Source organism: Culex quinquefasciatus, chromosome 2 (genome assembly GCF_015732765.1).
Source record: "Culex quinquefasciatus strain JHB chromosome 2, VPISU_Cqui_1.0_pri_paternal, whole genome shotgun sequence".
Lineage (NCBI taxonomy): Eukaryota > Metazoa > Arthropoda > Insecta > Diptera > Culicidae > Culex > Culex quinquefasciatus.
The window spans coordinates 84,308,443-84,322,532 of record NC_051862.1 but is presented as its reverse complement, the minus strand read 5'-3'; the positions used below and the strand labels follow the sequence as shown (position 1 = coordinate 84,322,532).

General features: G+C 42.8%; 2 protein-coding genes across 2 annotated transcripts; both read right to left on the bottom strand.

Annotated features, from left to right (window-relative positions):
- Positions 1-283: 283 nt before the first annotated feature.
- On the bottom strand, positions 284-8,437 carry LOC6042518 (tudor domain-containing protein 3). Its single transcript, XM_038258000.1, has 5 exons — positions 8,160-8,437; positions 7,906-7,996; positions 2,306-4,192; positions 1,298-2,032; positions 284-1,232 (listed from the first exon to the last, which is right to left on the bottom strand). The coding sequence occupies exons 1-5, from the start codon at positions 8,192-8,194 to the stop codon at positions 783-785; spliced, it is 3,198 nt and encodes a 1,065-aa protein (XP_038113928.1). The 5' UTR covers positions 8,195-8,437; the 3' UTR covers positions 284-782.
- A 3,834-nt stretch (positions 8,438-12,271) lies between these two features.
- Positions 12,272-13,658, bottom strand: LOC6042513 (CLIP domain-containing serine protease 14D). The gene is made up of 4 exons (XM_001851776.2): positions 13,552-13,658; positions 13,245-13,470; positions 12,885-13,186; positions 12,272-12,826 (listed from the first exon to the last, which is right to left on the bottom strand). Exons 1-4 carry the CDS (start codon positions 13,607-13,609, stop codon positions 12,534-12,536), a joined length of 879 nt encoding a protein of 292 aa, XP_001851827.2. The 5' UTR covers positions 13,610-13,658; the 3' UTR covers positions 12,272-12,533.
- Positions 13,659-14,090: the final 432 nt, after the last annotated feature.

The window sequence follows — 14,090 nt, the reverse complement described above, 5'->3', positions numbered from 1 at the left end:
GAATGTACTGTAATACGATCAAAGCCAACCTTTTGATTTGCATCGCAATATTCTGGTGAACTCCAGTCCATCTACGCTGAGGACGTTGAGAGATATTCAGTGGGTCATTAGGTGTGTGAAGCGGTGGACGGGTCAAGGGGATGGAAACATAAAAATAGATTGAAAACATATTTAAATTATGATTTTTTTATGTAACACATCTCTTCGTACTAGCCTTCAACCTGGAAATAGATCATTATTTGGGAATATTATCAGGGCTGTTCAAAGCAAGAAAACACCGAACTTCAATCAAAAGATTTATTTTTCTCCTGTATTAAATACAACATAATTGGTAAATGTTTATATGCATTTTGTTCTCTATCTGCTAGTTATTACTACGCCACAAGTAGTTTTCTTCGCGAGAGCGCAGACCTGCAGCCTCTCCAGCTCGCCGTTCATGCTACCTTTTGGCGTCCAGATCACCGACTTGAAGCCAGCAGTCCTGCCCCGCGCGAATGAAAACGCAAAAATCTTAACAATTTTATACAAAAAACGAGAAATCAGTACGAAAATAGTTCGATATAAATTTCATCTCTGGCCTGGTATCTCTCTCTCTCTTTTTCTTCACTCATTTTTTGTCACGTTTGTGAGACTGTGTTTGTGTGGGGGGTGTTCACAACTAGTTCGTGGGATTGAATCAATTACACGAAAAGCGAAAAAGTTGTCTAGCACTAGAAAGGGGTGACGGAGGGGGACGCACATTTAGATCGATGATGTCGTTTAACACACAGAGTGGTGCAGCATTACTTCCGTTGCGCCGGCGGCACGTACATGGGCCGTTGCTCCCGGAACTTGGAAGGTCGCTGCTGCTGATGGTGGTGGGGTGGCGGCGGATGACCGTGTTGGTGCGGGTGAGGAGCATACTGACTGGGTTGGGGTTTGTAGCCGGGGTTGTAATGCTGCTGCTGCGCAGCTGATTGACTGTCTGGTACTCCCTGCTGCTGCTGTACGGGATAGGCACCTGCTGGTGGTGGCGGTGGGTGAGGGGCCATCATTGCCGGATGTGGCTGGGGCACGCCGAGCGCCGCCTGCGGATGGTGGAAGCCCATGGTCGCCGAGGGGTGCGGTGGACCGGCCGGCCCTCCCGCCAACGGGATGCAGTCCGTCTTGAGCACCTCCTCGTAGTTGCCGTACTCGAGGAAGCACACCACGAACGTGCTCTCCGAGATTGCGGTTATTTCGGCGTTGTAGAACTGAAAAGAAGCGAAAACGGGGTTTGGATAACGGTCAGGACTTCAGGTCGTCGAGATGAACTCACCCCTCCGTCTTCCCAGTACTTGGCAAGGCATCGGTCCCCGATCTTCCAGTTGGGTAGAGCTCCCGCCGGCATCGCTGGACCAGCTGGCGCTAGTACGGAAGACACAACGGTGGCCGTTCCCGGGATCGGTACGCCCGGAATCGCCTGCACCGGGGGTCCACCCGCCAGATGTGCCGTCTGCAGGGCGTCAAACTGTTGGCTCTTAAGCACGTTCAGCGCGAACTCGTTGGTTTGCTTGTTCTGGAAACCCATGATCTGGTACGGGTTGTAGTTGAACCCGTTTGGCAGTTGGATAAAGTTCTTTGGTACCACCGGAGTAGTGGCCGGCGGCGGAGGTCCGCTGACCATCGGAGCCTGCTGCTGGTGCGGCTTAACCTGCGAGTTGTTGTTGTTGAGCGGCTTGCTATTGCCGATCTGCATTCCGGCGGTCGCTTCCGTAAGCTGCGCCATCTTGGCATTATTATTGTTGATGTTGTTGTTGCTGACGGCACTTCCGGGTGGACCCGGACTCGGTTGTTTGTTGTTGCCGGATACGAACGGTGGCTGCATTCCGCTTGCCGGGGTGCCATGTTGTGGCGGAGATTGATTGACCTTTTGCGGCGGTCCAGACGAGTTTCTGGCTTGTGTTGGTTGTGGCTGTGGTGGCGGTGCCTGCGTCGTCGTCGTCGTTGACTTTGGCGGAGGTCCGGAGAACTTTTGAGAGTCTTCCTTGGTGTAGCGGGATCCTTTTGCGGGCTACGGGAAAGAAAAGGAATGTTAGACAGTGCGTTTGTTGAAATGATGCAGAAAGCAAACAAGATAAGAAGCTCAAATGATCTTCATTGAAAGATCAGATCGAAGACAAAAGACATATTTTTTCACTCATGAAAGACCAAGTGAGCGACCACACCGGGTCGTGTTACGTGGACTCTCGCACATCGTTCTCTTTCCAAGCTAGCTGATGACTTTTGGAGCTGTACTTGAGAACCCAAACACAACACGAAAAAAAACATGACAACGTAAACTCACCTTAATTCCCTGAGTACTGTTACTGTTGTTGTAGTTGTTAGTCGCACCACCCGCGCTGTGCTGCTGTCCGTAATGATTATTGTTCGCAGCGTTACTCGCTTGTCCACCGGTGTGATTCCCAACACTCGCTGCAGCACCTCCAGTCGCGTTGTAGCCCTGCACCGGTTTGTTTCCCTGGTACGACGATTGCTGCTGCTGCTGCTGTTGCTGATATCCAGGATGTTTCCTGCCAGCACCACCACTACCATCCGCTTGTCCGTTGTAGCTCTGCGGCCCTCGACTGTCCGTATGAGCTCCGTAACCTCCATAACTCGAATTGCTCGTCGGTTGAGATTTCCCGCTGCTGGACGCGTATTTGCTGTTGCCTTGAGATCCTGCGTTGCTGTTGCTGCTAGTGTTGTTGTTGTAGCTATCGCTTCGATACTGTTGCTGGCTCTGCTGGTGCGGGTTGTTGTAGGAAGAATGAGATTGATTGTATTTGGACTCGGGACGTCCACCCCGGGGGTGTCCTTCACTGGCGTGATAACCGGCGCCGCCGCCAGTTGAGTTTGGCGGACCTCCCCGGTATCCTCGGTTGCTGTTGTAATCGTTGTACGAAGACTGCTGCTGCTGCTTGTATCCGCCCGAGGGATTCGAGTTCTGGTGCTGCGAATTCTGCTGTCCGTAACTTCGGTTGCCCGGACCTGGGTGGGTGTTTCGGTTGGCGAAACTGCTCGAGATGTTGTTTTCAAAGCGCTGCTGGTTGTAACTCTTGCTCGCCGCCGCACTGCCACTGTTGTAGCTTGACGACGAGTTCGACTGGTACGGATTCGGTGCCGATGATCGGTTGTTGTGATTCGAGCCGGAGTAAGAGTTGTATTTACTCTCGTACCTATCCGCACCAGGCTTGCCGTCCTTTCCACCAAACGGCGTAGATTCCTTGCTTGAGCTCTTCTTGTTCGCCGAGGCGTCCGTTTCCGGCAGGATGTCCTCCAAAAAGTCAAACAGCGAAACCTTCGCGGAAGGTTTCGACGAGCCGTCCGATTCGGATTCTCGCTTTCCTCTGAACGATGGTTTGCCCATTCTTTGAGGTGGTTCCACTTTACCAGCTTTGAAATCGCCCCCATCTTCACTAAAAGGTTGATCTCGCTGCCTGCGTTCTTCAATTCGCTGGAGATTGCCCAACGCACGTTGTACGTTGTTCCGAGTGAGCTTCAGCGCATGATTCGCCTGCTCCTCGCTGAACCCTTTGTCCATGATCTTCTGCACATTCGCGTCAACCATCTGCTTCGCCCCTCCTCCGAACGTCTTTTTCGTGCCCAGCTTGTTGGCTTCGGCAATGGCATCATTCCTTAACGCGGTAAATTCAGCGTTCTCCTTTGATTCGTCCTTCTCCTTAGTTTGCAAACTTTTAAAGTTCTTCGTATCACTACTCGGTATGTTCTGTTGAATTTTCTGTCCAAACGGAATCCACGGCGGTGGTCCCGACGCGCTCAGCTGCATTCGACCTCCCTTGGCGTATTTGGCCATCGCCCGTGTCAGTTCCCACTTATCAAACAAAGCCGGCACTTTACCACCCAAAATCGAAACATTATTAGCGTTCAGTATAAGCATCCCCTGCAGTATCTTGATCGGTCCATTCTTCAGATAAATCTTCGTTCCCGGGGCCGTGTCCAGACTCAGCGAAGGTACGTGCTCACCCTCGAGCGCTGAGTACTGCGTTTGGCCATCCGTTATGGTCAGCTTCAGCAGTCGTGGGGCCGCCTTCGATTCTTCGTTGGCTTTCGGTGCGGAAATGTTGCGAACCTTCAGCACCTGTACCACGACGTTTCCGTCGAAGGAGTCCGCCTTGGTGCCCCGAGCCGAGATGGAGCCCAAAGCACCGCCGCCAATCTCGCGTAAGTCGATCTGAAAGGGATGGGACGGATTGGCAGAAAAGCTGTTAAAATGTGACACACGATTTGAGGGTTCTGAGTCAAATACTGTTCAACCAGGTTTGAACCTTTTCCAACTCATTGAATCCGGTGAAGCCCAACTCAATCATTACATCTTGCATCAGCTTAAGAACTTCAACATTATATACACCATTTTGTTGTTTATTGAATTATGGTATCTTAAATCTTAATCTTATCTTAATCTTAATCCTTCTTCCTTGACTTGATATAAAGTGTTGTGCTAACAACTTAACGTGCCCAATAAAACAACAAATTACAAATTAAACCGAAATATGGTCATCAGTTACCATGGTCAGCGCCAAGAGGATACCTTGAAGGTCTACCAGACTGACCTATGGAAGATCAGTTTCAGCATACTTTTGATTTCCGCTCTGTTCAAAAAACTTCCTAAAGTCCAAGATCTGGATTTGAAAAAAATCAACATGTTTTGTGACAGTTAACTCAGCTCGTCTTTCGTTTTCGCTAAGTCCGTCTGACTTTGATACTAGCCGGATTCTAGTACAGTTCTAACAGAGCTGGATATTCTTAGAGAATTCTAGCAGAAATGTTACACCATTCTAGCAGGATTCTGATAGAACCAGCTCTGCTAGAATATTTCGTGACTGGGGTAGGGCTCGTTCGTTTGAATTCTACCGAAATTCCAATCACTTGGCCCATGACTGCACTCAAATGGTTGTTGTCAACGCACCTACCCGCACACACTAGATAAAGAGAGAAAGACAACCCAGTTAACTCAATCCGAATTCTGAAACGGAATCTAATTAGAATCGTATACAAATTCCGTTTCAAACGCAACAACCGGTTCCGTGTTCGAACCGGTTGTTGCGTTTGAAACGGAATTTGTGTACGATTCTAATTAGATTCCGTTTCAGAATTCGGATTGATTTGACTGGGAAAGAGCATGTGTCATCACAGAGAACAGATGTATATCATTGAACAAACAGCATTGAAAAACGTGTGTAAAAATTCAAACCAAGATACGTTGAAAAGAGCTAGGGTGTGCACCATCCGCCTAGATAGCGCCACTTCCAAAATCATGATGGCCTACAGTAGCAGAACGTTGGACCATCTAATCACTGCATAAAACATTCCGTACGAACGACATCAGACCAATGTCTGACTGTCCTTCATCAGAGGGTTGCAATTTTACGCTCCAGAGAAGGTAAACAAAACGAAATCGGACATAACATGTGTAAAGGGACTATTTTAAGTTTTTTTTCTGTTATGTTTTCGTTAATGTTTATGCATTTTGCATTATTTTGAGTCAACTTTAATTATACAGAAGTTATTTTTATATTTAAACGAGGTTAACATTTATTTTCTTTCGAAATTATTGAGCCTTTTTCATTGTAAAGTCAAGTATACTCAGCCGCGACGGTGGCGCTGCCAAGCGTATCCAGCACACTCTAATTTCTTTGATGCAAGATTGTATGCAACGCATTTTTTTTTGTGCAACAGTGTTTACACACAAGTTAGATCCTAGATGTACCTACATCTGTTCTCTGTGGTGTCATCGTGGCGTCCGGCTCTTTGAGTGTTAAGCTCGGCATTCTTTCGTGTCAACTTTGTGTGCATCAGCCGACGGTCGCATACAAATGACGATCACGACGGGCGTTCACAGTGAACATTCGACGGTCATGTCGACGATGATAGCTGACACCAGAGTTCTGTCAAATATCGGCAAAGATTTTCCACCATTTGTCGAGATTCAGTGTTTTAGTGTTAATCATGGTTTTATGATATACAGCATTGAATGTTGAATCTTGTAAAATGGGAGGTCCTTGGATATGAGGTTACTGGCCTTGGATCATTTATGTTGACCATTATTTTTTTAAACGACAAAAAACTTTTTTTAAGCGGCATTTCATAAAACATTTCCATTAAAACTTTTTTCATGTCATTATATTAACCCGTTTCCAAATCAGAAACGTCTATATATCATTTATGTTGCTATTTAAGAAGGATTTCGGTTTTGATTCGCTTTTCGTCACCAAAATTTCATGGCGCCTTCTTCAAACGTATGGGAAGTTGTTTGCGTATTCTTTTTCTGTCAGAAATTAACATGTAGCCTTTTTTGGAGCATTTTTTCATCGCAATGTTTATGTATCCTTTTATTTTGAAGGGTTGCCAGCGATTTTGTTTATATTACTTTATTTAAAATCATTATTAAAAAAAATTAAATAATTTTTGCTTATTATTTGATGGAAAGTTTGCTTATTGGCAGAGTCTCGGCACGAAACTTCAAACACAAACAAAAGCAGCGAACCGAAGATTGGCAATGACGTTTTGGAATTTTGACAGTTTGGAACGCATGAATTACCTCATTATCGGTTTCCCGCATGGGTGATGTGGAAATTGTTGCAAATGGCTGATGTTGGAAATTTTGCAACTTATTTTAATTTATGCTAAATTTCAAAATTTTAACACGAATCTACAGCGAATAGATGTGAAAATTAAAGATATACTAAAGGTACGAAGATTTGATGTTCATTCTTGACCAGAATCTCGATAAAAGAGGTTGAATTGAAAAATAATAATAAAACAAATTCTGGTCTAGAATTTAACGATTTTTTGTCTGTTTTGTAAGACTTAATGTTATTGCACAATGGTTATAGATTTTTTTTTACAAAAAAGAAATTTTTTCGGTTCGTCCACAAACAATCCCATGTTTGTAAACAAACGACGCCATATTGCCAATGTTGTTCGGTAGCTCATATCAGGCCATCGCCGGGGCCCTGCTTATTGGGAATATTTAAAAAATATGTAATAATCCAGAAAATGTAAAAAAAAAAAATCATGGAGAAAACTATTTTCGGATCGATCATTCCGAATGAGCGAGCAACATAAAAATATCCATAATATGTATATGTCTTACCGATCGTGAACATAGTAGCCAATGCTTTGAAAAATTCGTCACTATTTGTTCAATGAAATGCAAATATCTCGGCTTTGCGTGGACATAAATTAAATGTTTAAAAAAAGCAAAATGTTCTCCGTAAAATTTCCTATAAGCTGCATGCATTTGTTCAGGCTGTAAAATTTTGTGGCTTGCTTTGTGGAGTGATTTTTTTTTTTCATTAAAAATACCAATTTTTCTCTCTATGACGCCCTGTTATGCCAAAACGTATGCTTTTATGGACCATGTCGGTACAAGAATTTGTTCCGGGGACATTATACTATAACTTGAGCCCAAAGCGATCAATTTTAAATGACTTTAGTTTTTTCACGCGCATTTGTCGAAAAATACTCGAAAAAGGCACTTTTTTCAATCAATCTAAGCGCGCGGGTTGTAAACCTTTTTTTAGATTTTTTGTTGTATGTGAACATTGTTCCTGACATCCTAATCTATCATTCTAGGGGTGAGCACCTAAGTTTTGACAACCCTTAATTTTTTTTCTTTGGGACGCTCTACTAAACATACTTTTTAATATCCTCGAACATTCCGGATATAATTGATTTGAATAGTAATTTCGGTAATATTTAAAGACAGCTTTAATTATTTATTTGAAATAATACTTTTTACCATAAAAAATTACGGAAGCTAAGCCCTATTTGAATTTGAGAACATAAAAAAAACATAAATAATGCATCTCAAATGCAAATTTTACTTTGCAACCCTCTTCTCGCTAGAATGGTTTCATAGAACGATTGCGTAGCGCTACTTACATCCAATGCCAGTTTAATTGCCTGCTTTGCGTCTAAAGTAGATCCGGGCGTTCCCTCCAGCAACCGCTCAATCCCAGCCGGAAGCAGATGCCTGCAGTGACAAAAAGACATAAAACTCGCATTATATCTCGGCATTTTTCTCCAAAATCGGCAATCTTTTCCCCATGATGCACATCTATCTCTGTCAATTTCCAAGGCTAGGGGCGCGCGCTCCATGGAGTTGTCCAGGGGAAAATCAATACTTTTGCTCTTACCAGCCCTGTTCCTGCAGTTGCTCGAGCAGACCCATTCCGGAGTCGATTTTGTCTATTCCCACCACCCGCGTTGGCAATGTTCCGCCGCTATCGCTTTCAGGCCGTGGCCGCGTCCTTGTCTACAGCACCTGGCGGAGCTTGGCTTTTGCAGCACTAAAATTGCTTCCACAAAACGCGCACTGGCGGCCCAATCGCCACCTAAAACAGGAAAAATATCTGCACTTTTTTTCCCTGGCGCTTTGACAGGGGGACGGACAACCGCACTTTGACACACGGAGCAGGGCTGCCAGTTTGGCCGCCGACGCGTTTTTTTTGTTTGTTTGTGATAGTCTGGTGGCACGCGGACAGGAGAAAACATCGAACAACAGTTGAAATTACGGCTGAAAGGGCCTATCGTGAGAAACAACTAACTCTTCAGTTAGCCCATTTATTAAAATTAGTATATTACTATTTGAGCACATTGGCATTTTTGCGATTAATCTATTCTAATCAAACCCTAGCGCAGCCTAGATTAAGCCTAGCATTCTTCTAGTCATTTATTAACATTTGTAGTGGGTCATTACATGAGAATGGATTTAAAAACATCACAAAAGTTAAAGCGGCCAGCCCTACTGCGTTGAGTTAACTGCAGAGATGATTCATTCAAGTGAGTTGAGTGTCAAACAACAACAACATTTCTGAATCTAAAGAGGAATAAGCGTCGGGATACACCACCAGACGTTCAGAGTGTTAGTTTTAGGCAATTATTCGTTGGGAGCACCATGCTATTCTTGGTATTCCAGGATCTCTGGGATAGAATTTTCATTTGTTAATTGAATTTGAAGGTTTTCAAACTTACGACACTTATTTCGTCATATCTGGAGTTTTTTTTTTTTTTTTTTTAAGGTCCAATAAACCAAATTTTTAGTTTTTGCTTTTTGGGTGTTTTTGAAACCGCCTTGAGTCAGGGGTATCAAAAAAAAAAAAAAACTCAAAAAGCAAGTACTGAAAATTTGAAAAAAAAACACCAGATATGCTTCCTAATTCAATCCAAATAACTTGTTACTCTGGTGTACAAATTATTCTGGATGGTTCTAGAGCATGAGCATGAGCATGAGAGATCACCCATGGTTGCCCCTCCGTTGCTGAACAGAACCGTAATATCCTTTCAGCACTACTGATTATAGGCTTCGACGATCTAGTGGTGTTTCCCTTATCAACAGCATGTATGAATGCGCTGAAAAGATAAAACACCATGATTGCTAAAGCTAGATCAGTTGCGAATAGGTAACAGTCATTGGCCACCAACGGCGCCCGCCATGTCAGTTTGTAGACCTCGATTTTAAGGGACGGGAATGTTAGTTAGCGCAGGTTGCTACTAGGGCAGCTGATTTACTCTGTGCTTACACCCCACGAGCGCCAGGAACCTGAAAACTTGTTAGTAGGATAGGGTGTTTGGTCAGGATTCATCATAGAAGATGATGATGCGACCCAAAATCATAGTGTTTGTTGAACGGTATTTTGTATTATTCTCAAGGCAAGCAATCGGAGGCTGCGGATGAGACATTTCCCGTTTATCTGTTGTTAAATTTTAAATGAAATGGTCTAGTCTTAGACAGCCGGCTGTGGAAAGATAGAACCAAAATCATTTGTAATTAAAACTGAAGGGTTAAACAGTGTAATTTTTAACTTGAGATGATTTCACGAGTTTTGAATGATTGATGTTTAGTGAGGTACTGATTAACTTTGCGATCGACGAGTTACGATGTATCGAGATGAAATGGTATGATAGGGTTTTGTTGTTGTTGCACATCGACAACGGACGCGAAAAATTTACCGACCCGACGAAAAGGCATCGCAAGTCGAACTGACTGTCATCGGGACAGTCAAAGCCAGCCGCACCTTCACACGCACACACGCACGCGAAAAAAAACGAAAAACACACTGCGACGGACGCGAAAAATTTTGCGACCCAACGAAAAGGCATCGCAAATCGAACTGGCTAACTGTCATCGGGACAGCCAAAGCCAGCCGCACCTTCACACGCACACACGCACGCGAAAAAAAACGAAAAACACACTGCGACGGACGCGAAAAATTTTGCGACCCAACGAAAAGGCACCGTAAACTGGGGTCAATCGGGACACATGGGGCGAATTGGGACAGCAGTTTTAACAATGTTGGAGCACAATATTGTGATTTTCCTGGTTGGTTTCGGTTATAACCAGGGGGTAGCGAAGAAGCCGCCATCTTGGAAGTTCAGATAACAAACACTCAGAATCAGTATTATTCATATTACTTTGGTAACACGAAGTGTGTTATCCTGGTTAAACTCAAAAGTCCCATGCAAATGTGTAAAACCAAACTGAAAAATGTGTAATGCCGATTCACAGTGTACGGGCGCACTGTTTGATCGACCAAAAGAAAAAAAGCAAAAAAGGTAAACAGAAAAATCACTTTTTTCGATATGAATTTTCAGCCAATATTGGGATGGAATCTCCAAGGATATGATAGAATTTGCCATCAGCAACACAATTCACGTATTTTTTCGGGTATTTATCGTTTGAATTGCGAGAAATTTGAAAATCAAAAACCCAAACAATGATTTGTTATGGGCTACCATTTGACAGCTAGTGCTTTTGTTGTGGGCTCTCATTTGACAACCGTGCTAATGTCGACTGTTGTCAGTTTGCTTTGGTCGGAATAGGGTTGCCATCCCCCCGGTTATAACAGACTCAGACCAACAAAATGTGTACATCCATTTCCAAATTTAAAAGCTTTAAGTGCTCTAAAAACTGCTGTCCCTATTCAGACTGTAGTCCCGATTCGCCCCAGATTACGGCATCGCAAATCGAACTGGCTAACTGTCATCGGGACAGCCAAAGCCAGCCGCACCTTCACACGCACACACGCACGCGAAAAAAAACGAAAAACACACTGCGACGGACGCGAAAAATTTTGCGACCCAACGAAAAGGCATCGCAAATCGAACTGGCTAACAGGGTTGCCACATTTGATTCTGTATTTTTGAGGGTCAAAAATCTGTATATCTGTATCAGGGGGACGAAAATCTGTATTTGGAATCTGTATTGACATTTTTAAACGATTTTTCAAAAAACAAAATATTTTAAATTGTTTTTTAATGCATAAAAATGCTCTACAATCTAAAATTTAATGTTTGGGCTCATCGAGCAATTGAAAAAAAAATATTTAAAGAATTAAAATTATTTGATTTTAATAAAAAATAGGGAAAATCTGTATATCTGTATGTTTTTCTTAAAATCTGTATTTCTTTATATACAGATTCTGTATGACCTCATCACCTCAAAAATCTGTAAAATACAGATAAATCTGTATTTGTGGCAACCCTGCTGGCTAACTGTCATCGGGACAGCCAAAGCCAGCCGCACCTTCACACGCACACACGCACGCGAAAAAAAAAAACGAAAAACACACTGCGACGGACGCGAAAAATTTTGCGACCCAACGAAAAGGCATCGCAAATCGAACTCCAAATTATTCTGGATGGTTCTAGAGAATAGACAAATCCAGCGAAAGCTCAACGCTGCTTTTTGATGGTGAGAGATTTGACAGCTCCCATACTAAATGTCTCGATTTTCATACTTTTTGTTAATTTTCTTCAAAAATAAAATACTTAACATATGAAAACTATATATTTTTGGTGCCCAAAATTCCTGCTGAATCGAATGGTGTACTTATCTCAATTGCAAATTTTTCGAACAGTTTTTATTTTAAAAATATTGTAGACACATTTTGTGCACCTAATCAATCAATACTTTTATCATAAATAATCATTTTATTGCTTAAAAATTGAGTTTTCCTGAGCTCCCATATTCAAATACATGGAAGCTGTCATTTCTAACACCATTGGCCACCTAGCGGCCATTTCAAACTGGATACGTCTATTCAAAGTCTTAAAAGGATCATTGCAGTTTCCAACGGAATCATAGTCCTTTTCGCTCAACAAATCCCATATTCCCAGCTGGTTGCGTTCGCTATAATTTTACGTGACTTTGATGCTAAATTGTATCTTTATAACACCTATATTTCATATATTGACAAACCCATCAAACATGATTGGCTTAGAAATAATAGTATATATATATTGTACATGCAAAACTGACTTTCATATTTATTTGAGTACTGCATTTTGATGACGACTGATGCGAACTGAGTATATTTTCCGACATAGATTGCGAAGAAACAATATTTACGGCTGTTATCAATGTTTTGAAAATATCAATATTATATACTTCTATGACAAACAACAAACTATTTGAAGACTTTCAATTTGACTACATAAATATGTAAAAACGGAATTGAAAATCCAAAGTTGCTTAAGATATATTTGTTGTCCATCCTTCTGTTTGTAGCTTAATCCGTCATATGACTCTCAATCCAGTCTAAATAGCTCGTGACTCTGGTATAAACTCCTGGCACCCCTTGCTGGCCGCAACCATAGCCCCAGCTAACGATCCCATACTCGTAGTAGATTCCATCCACTTGGGCTATCAACCCACCGCCGGAATCACCCTGACAGGTATCCTTGCCTTCTTCGGCACCGGCGCACATCTGGGTCTCGACGATATCCTCTTCGTACACCTCGTCACAGTGTGTTAAATTTGCTCCAGCAAGTTCAACGTGCAACTTGTAACGACTGCCATATTCTGAAAGAAATTTCGAGTTCAAACTATTCTGGTTAAGAATGACCTAATTGGTGGTTACCATAAGTATCATTCCCATGCTCAGTATTTCCCCAACCGACCGCAGTGAAGTTCATGCTGTCAGTATTCTGATCCTTGACACTTTCAGCAATTGGTAGACAGATTGGAAGTACAAACTCCGTAAAATTAACCTTTTCTTTCAACTTGATCAGCGCGATATCGTTGTACAGGGTGTACTTATCGTACTCTTCATGCTGAACCGTGCTTTCAACTCTAATGTCCAAAGGAGGATCGTTACAGTTCCCCACTGAATCACAGTCCTCTTCGCTCAACAGATCCCACTCGCCCAGCCGGATGCGATTCCTGAAATTTCACGTTACATTACACAACTCGATCTTTTTCAACTTCCACTGAAACCTACAAAGAATATCTTCTCGACAGTCCATCGAGGCAATGTGCCGCAGTGAGGACGTATTGATCGGATATCAAATTGCCCCCGCAGTGGAACAAATCATGGCGGTTGAATCTCTCCTTGAACACCAAGATGGCCGTCCAGGGATAACTGTTGGGTTTGGTAATATTCCCGCCGTAAATCCGATCCGAGGCATCCAAACCGCACGTACCGGGTTCCGGGAAATCGAAGGCAACTGGAACAGTATTTACACATTTTTATCAATTTATCAGTAGACCACAGACAATTTTCCAAAGTTCGCAAAAGTTTCACAAACCTGCCCAACTTAGATGAATCAATAATGCCACGAAAACTCTTGCGATTTTTATTTTCATCTTGATTTTGGAACTTCACTCCATCGATGCCAACGACAAACTGTGAGTAGTTTTTGCGGATGATTTAGACGAAGCACCATCATTTGCGATTGAAAATCAATACTTGTTGAGTATTTAATGTGTTATTCTGTACGAGATTAATATTACGACATGCTTATCAATTCAGGATTATAGGTCACTGTCACTGATGAAAATCAGTATCAAGCATCTGTTCACTGTTAGCGGGATTACCGAGAAAAGTAATGATAATTGATTTATTAGTGTGGTTTGAAATTGTATCCTCCACTGCAGCAATCATTCGAATTTCCAATCTCAGAGCATAGTTTGAGAAACATCGGGACAAAAGTGTGCTCCAATGCTCATATTGAAGCTTAGAATTTTAAAGGACCCAGCGCGGGATTCGAGCCGGCAACCTCTAGATTGTGAGTCCACACGGGCGGAACAAATCGTAAGAGCAATTCTTTAAAAAGCAGTTTGATTT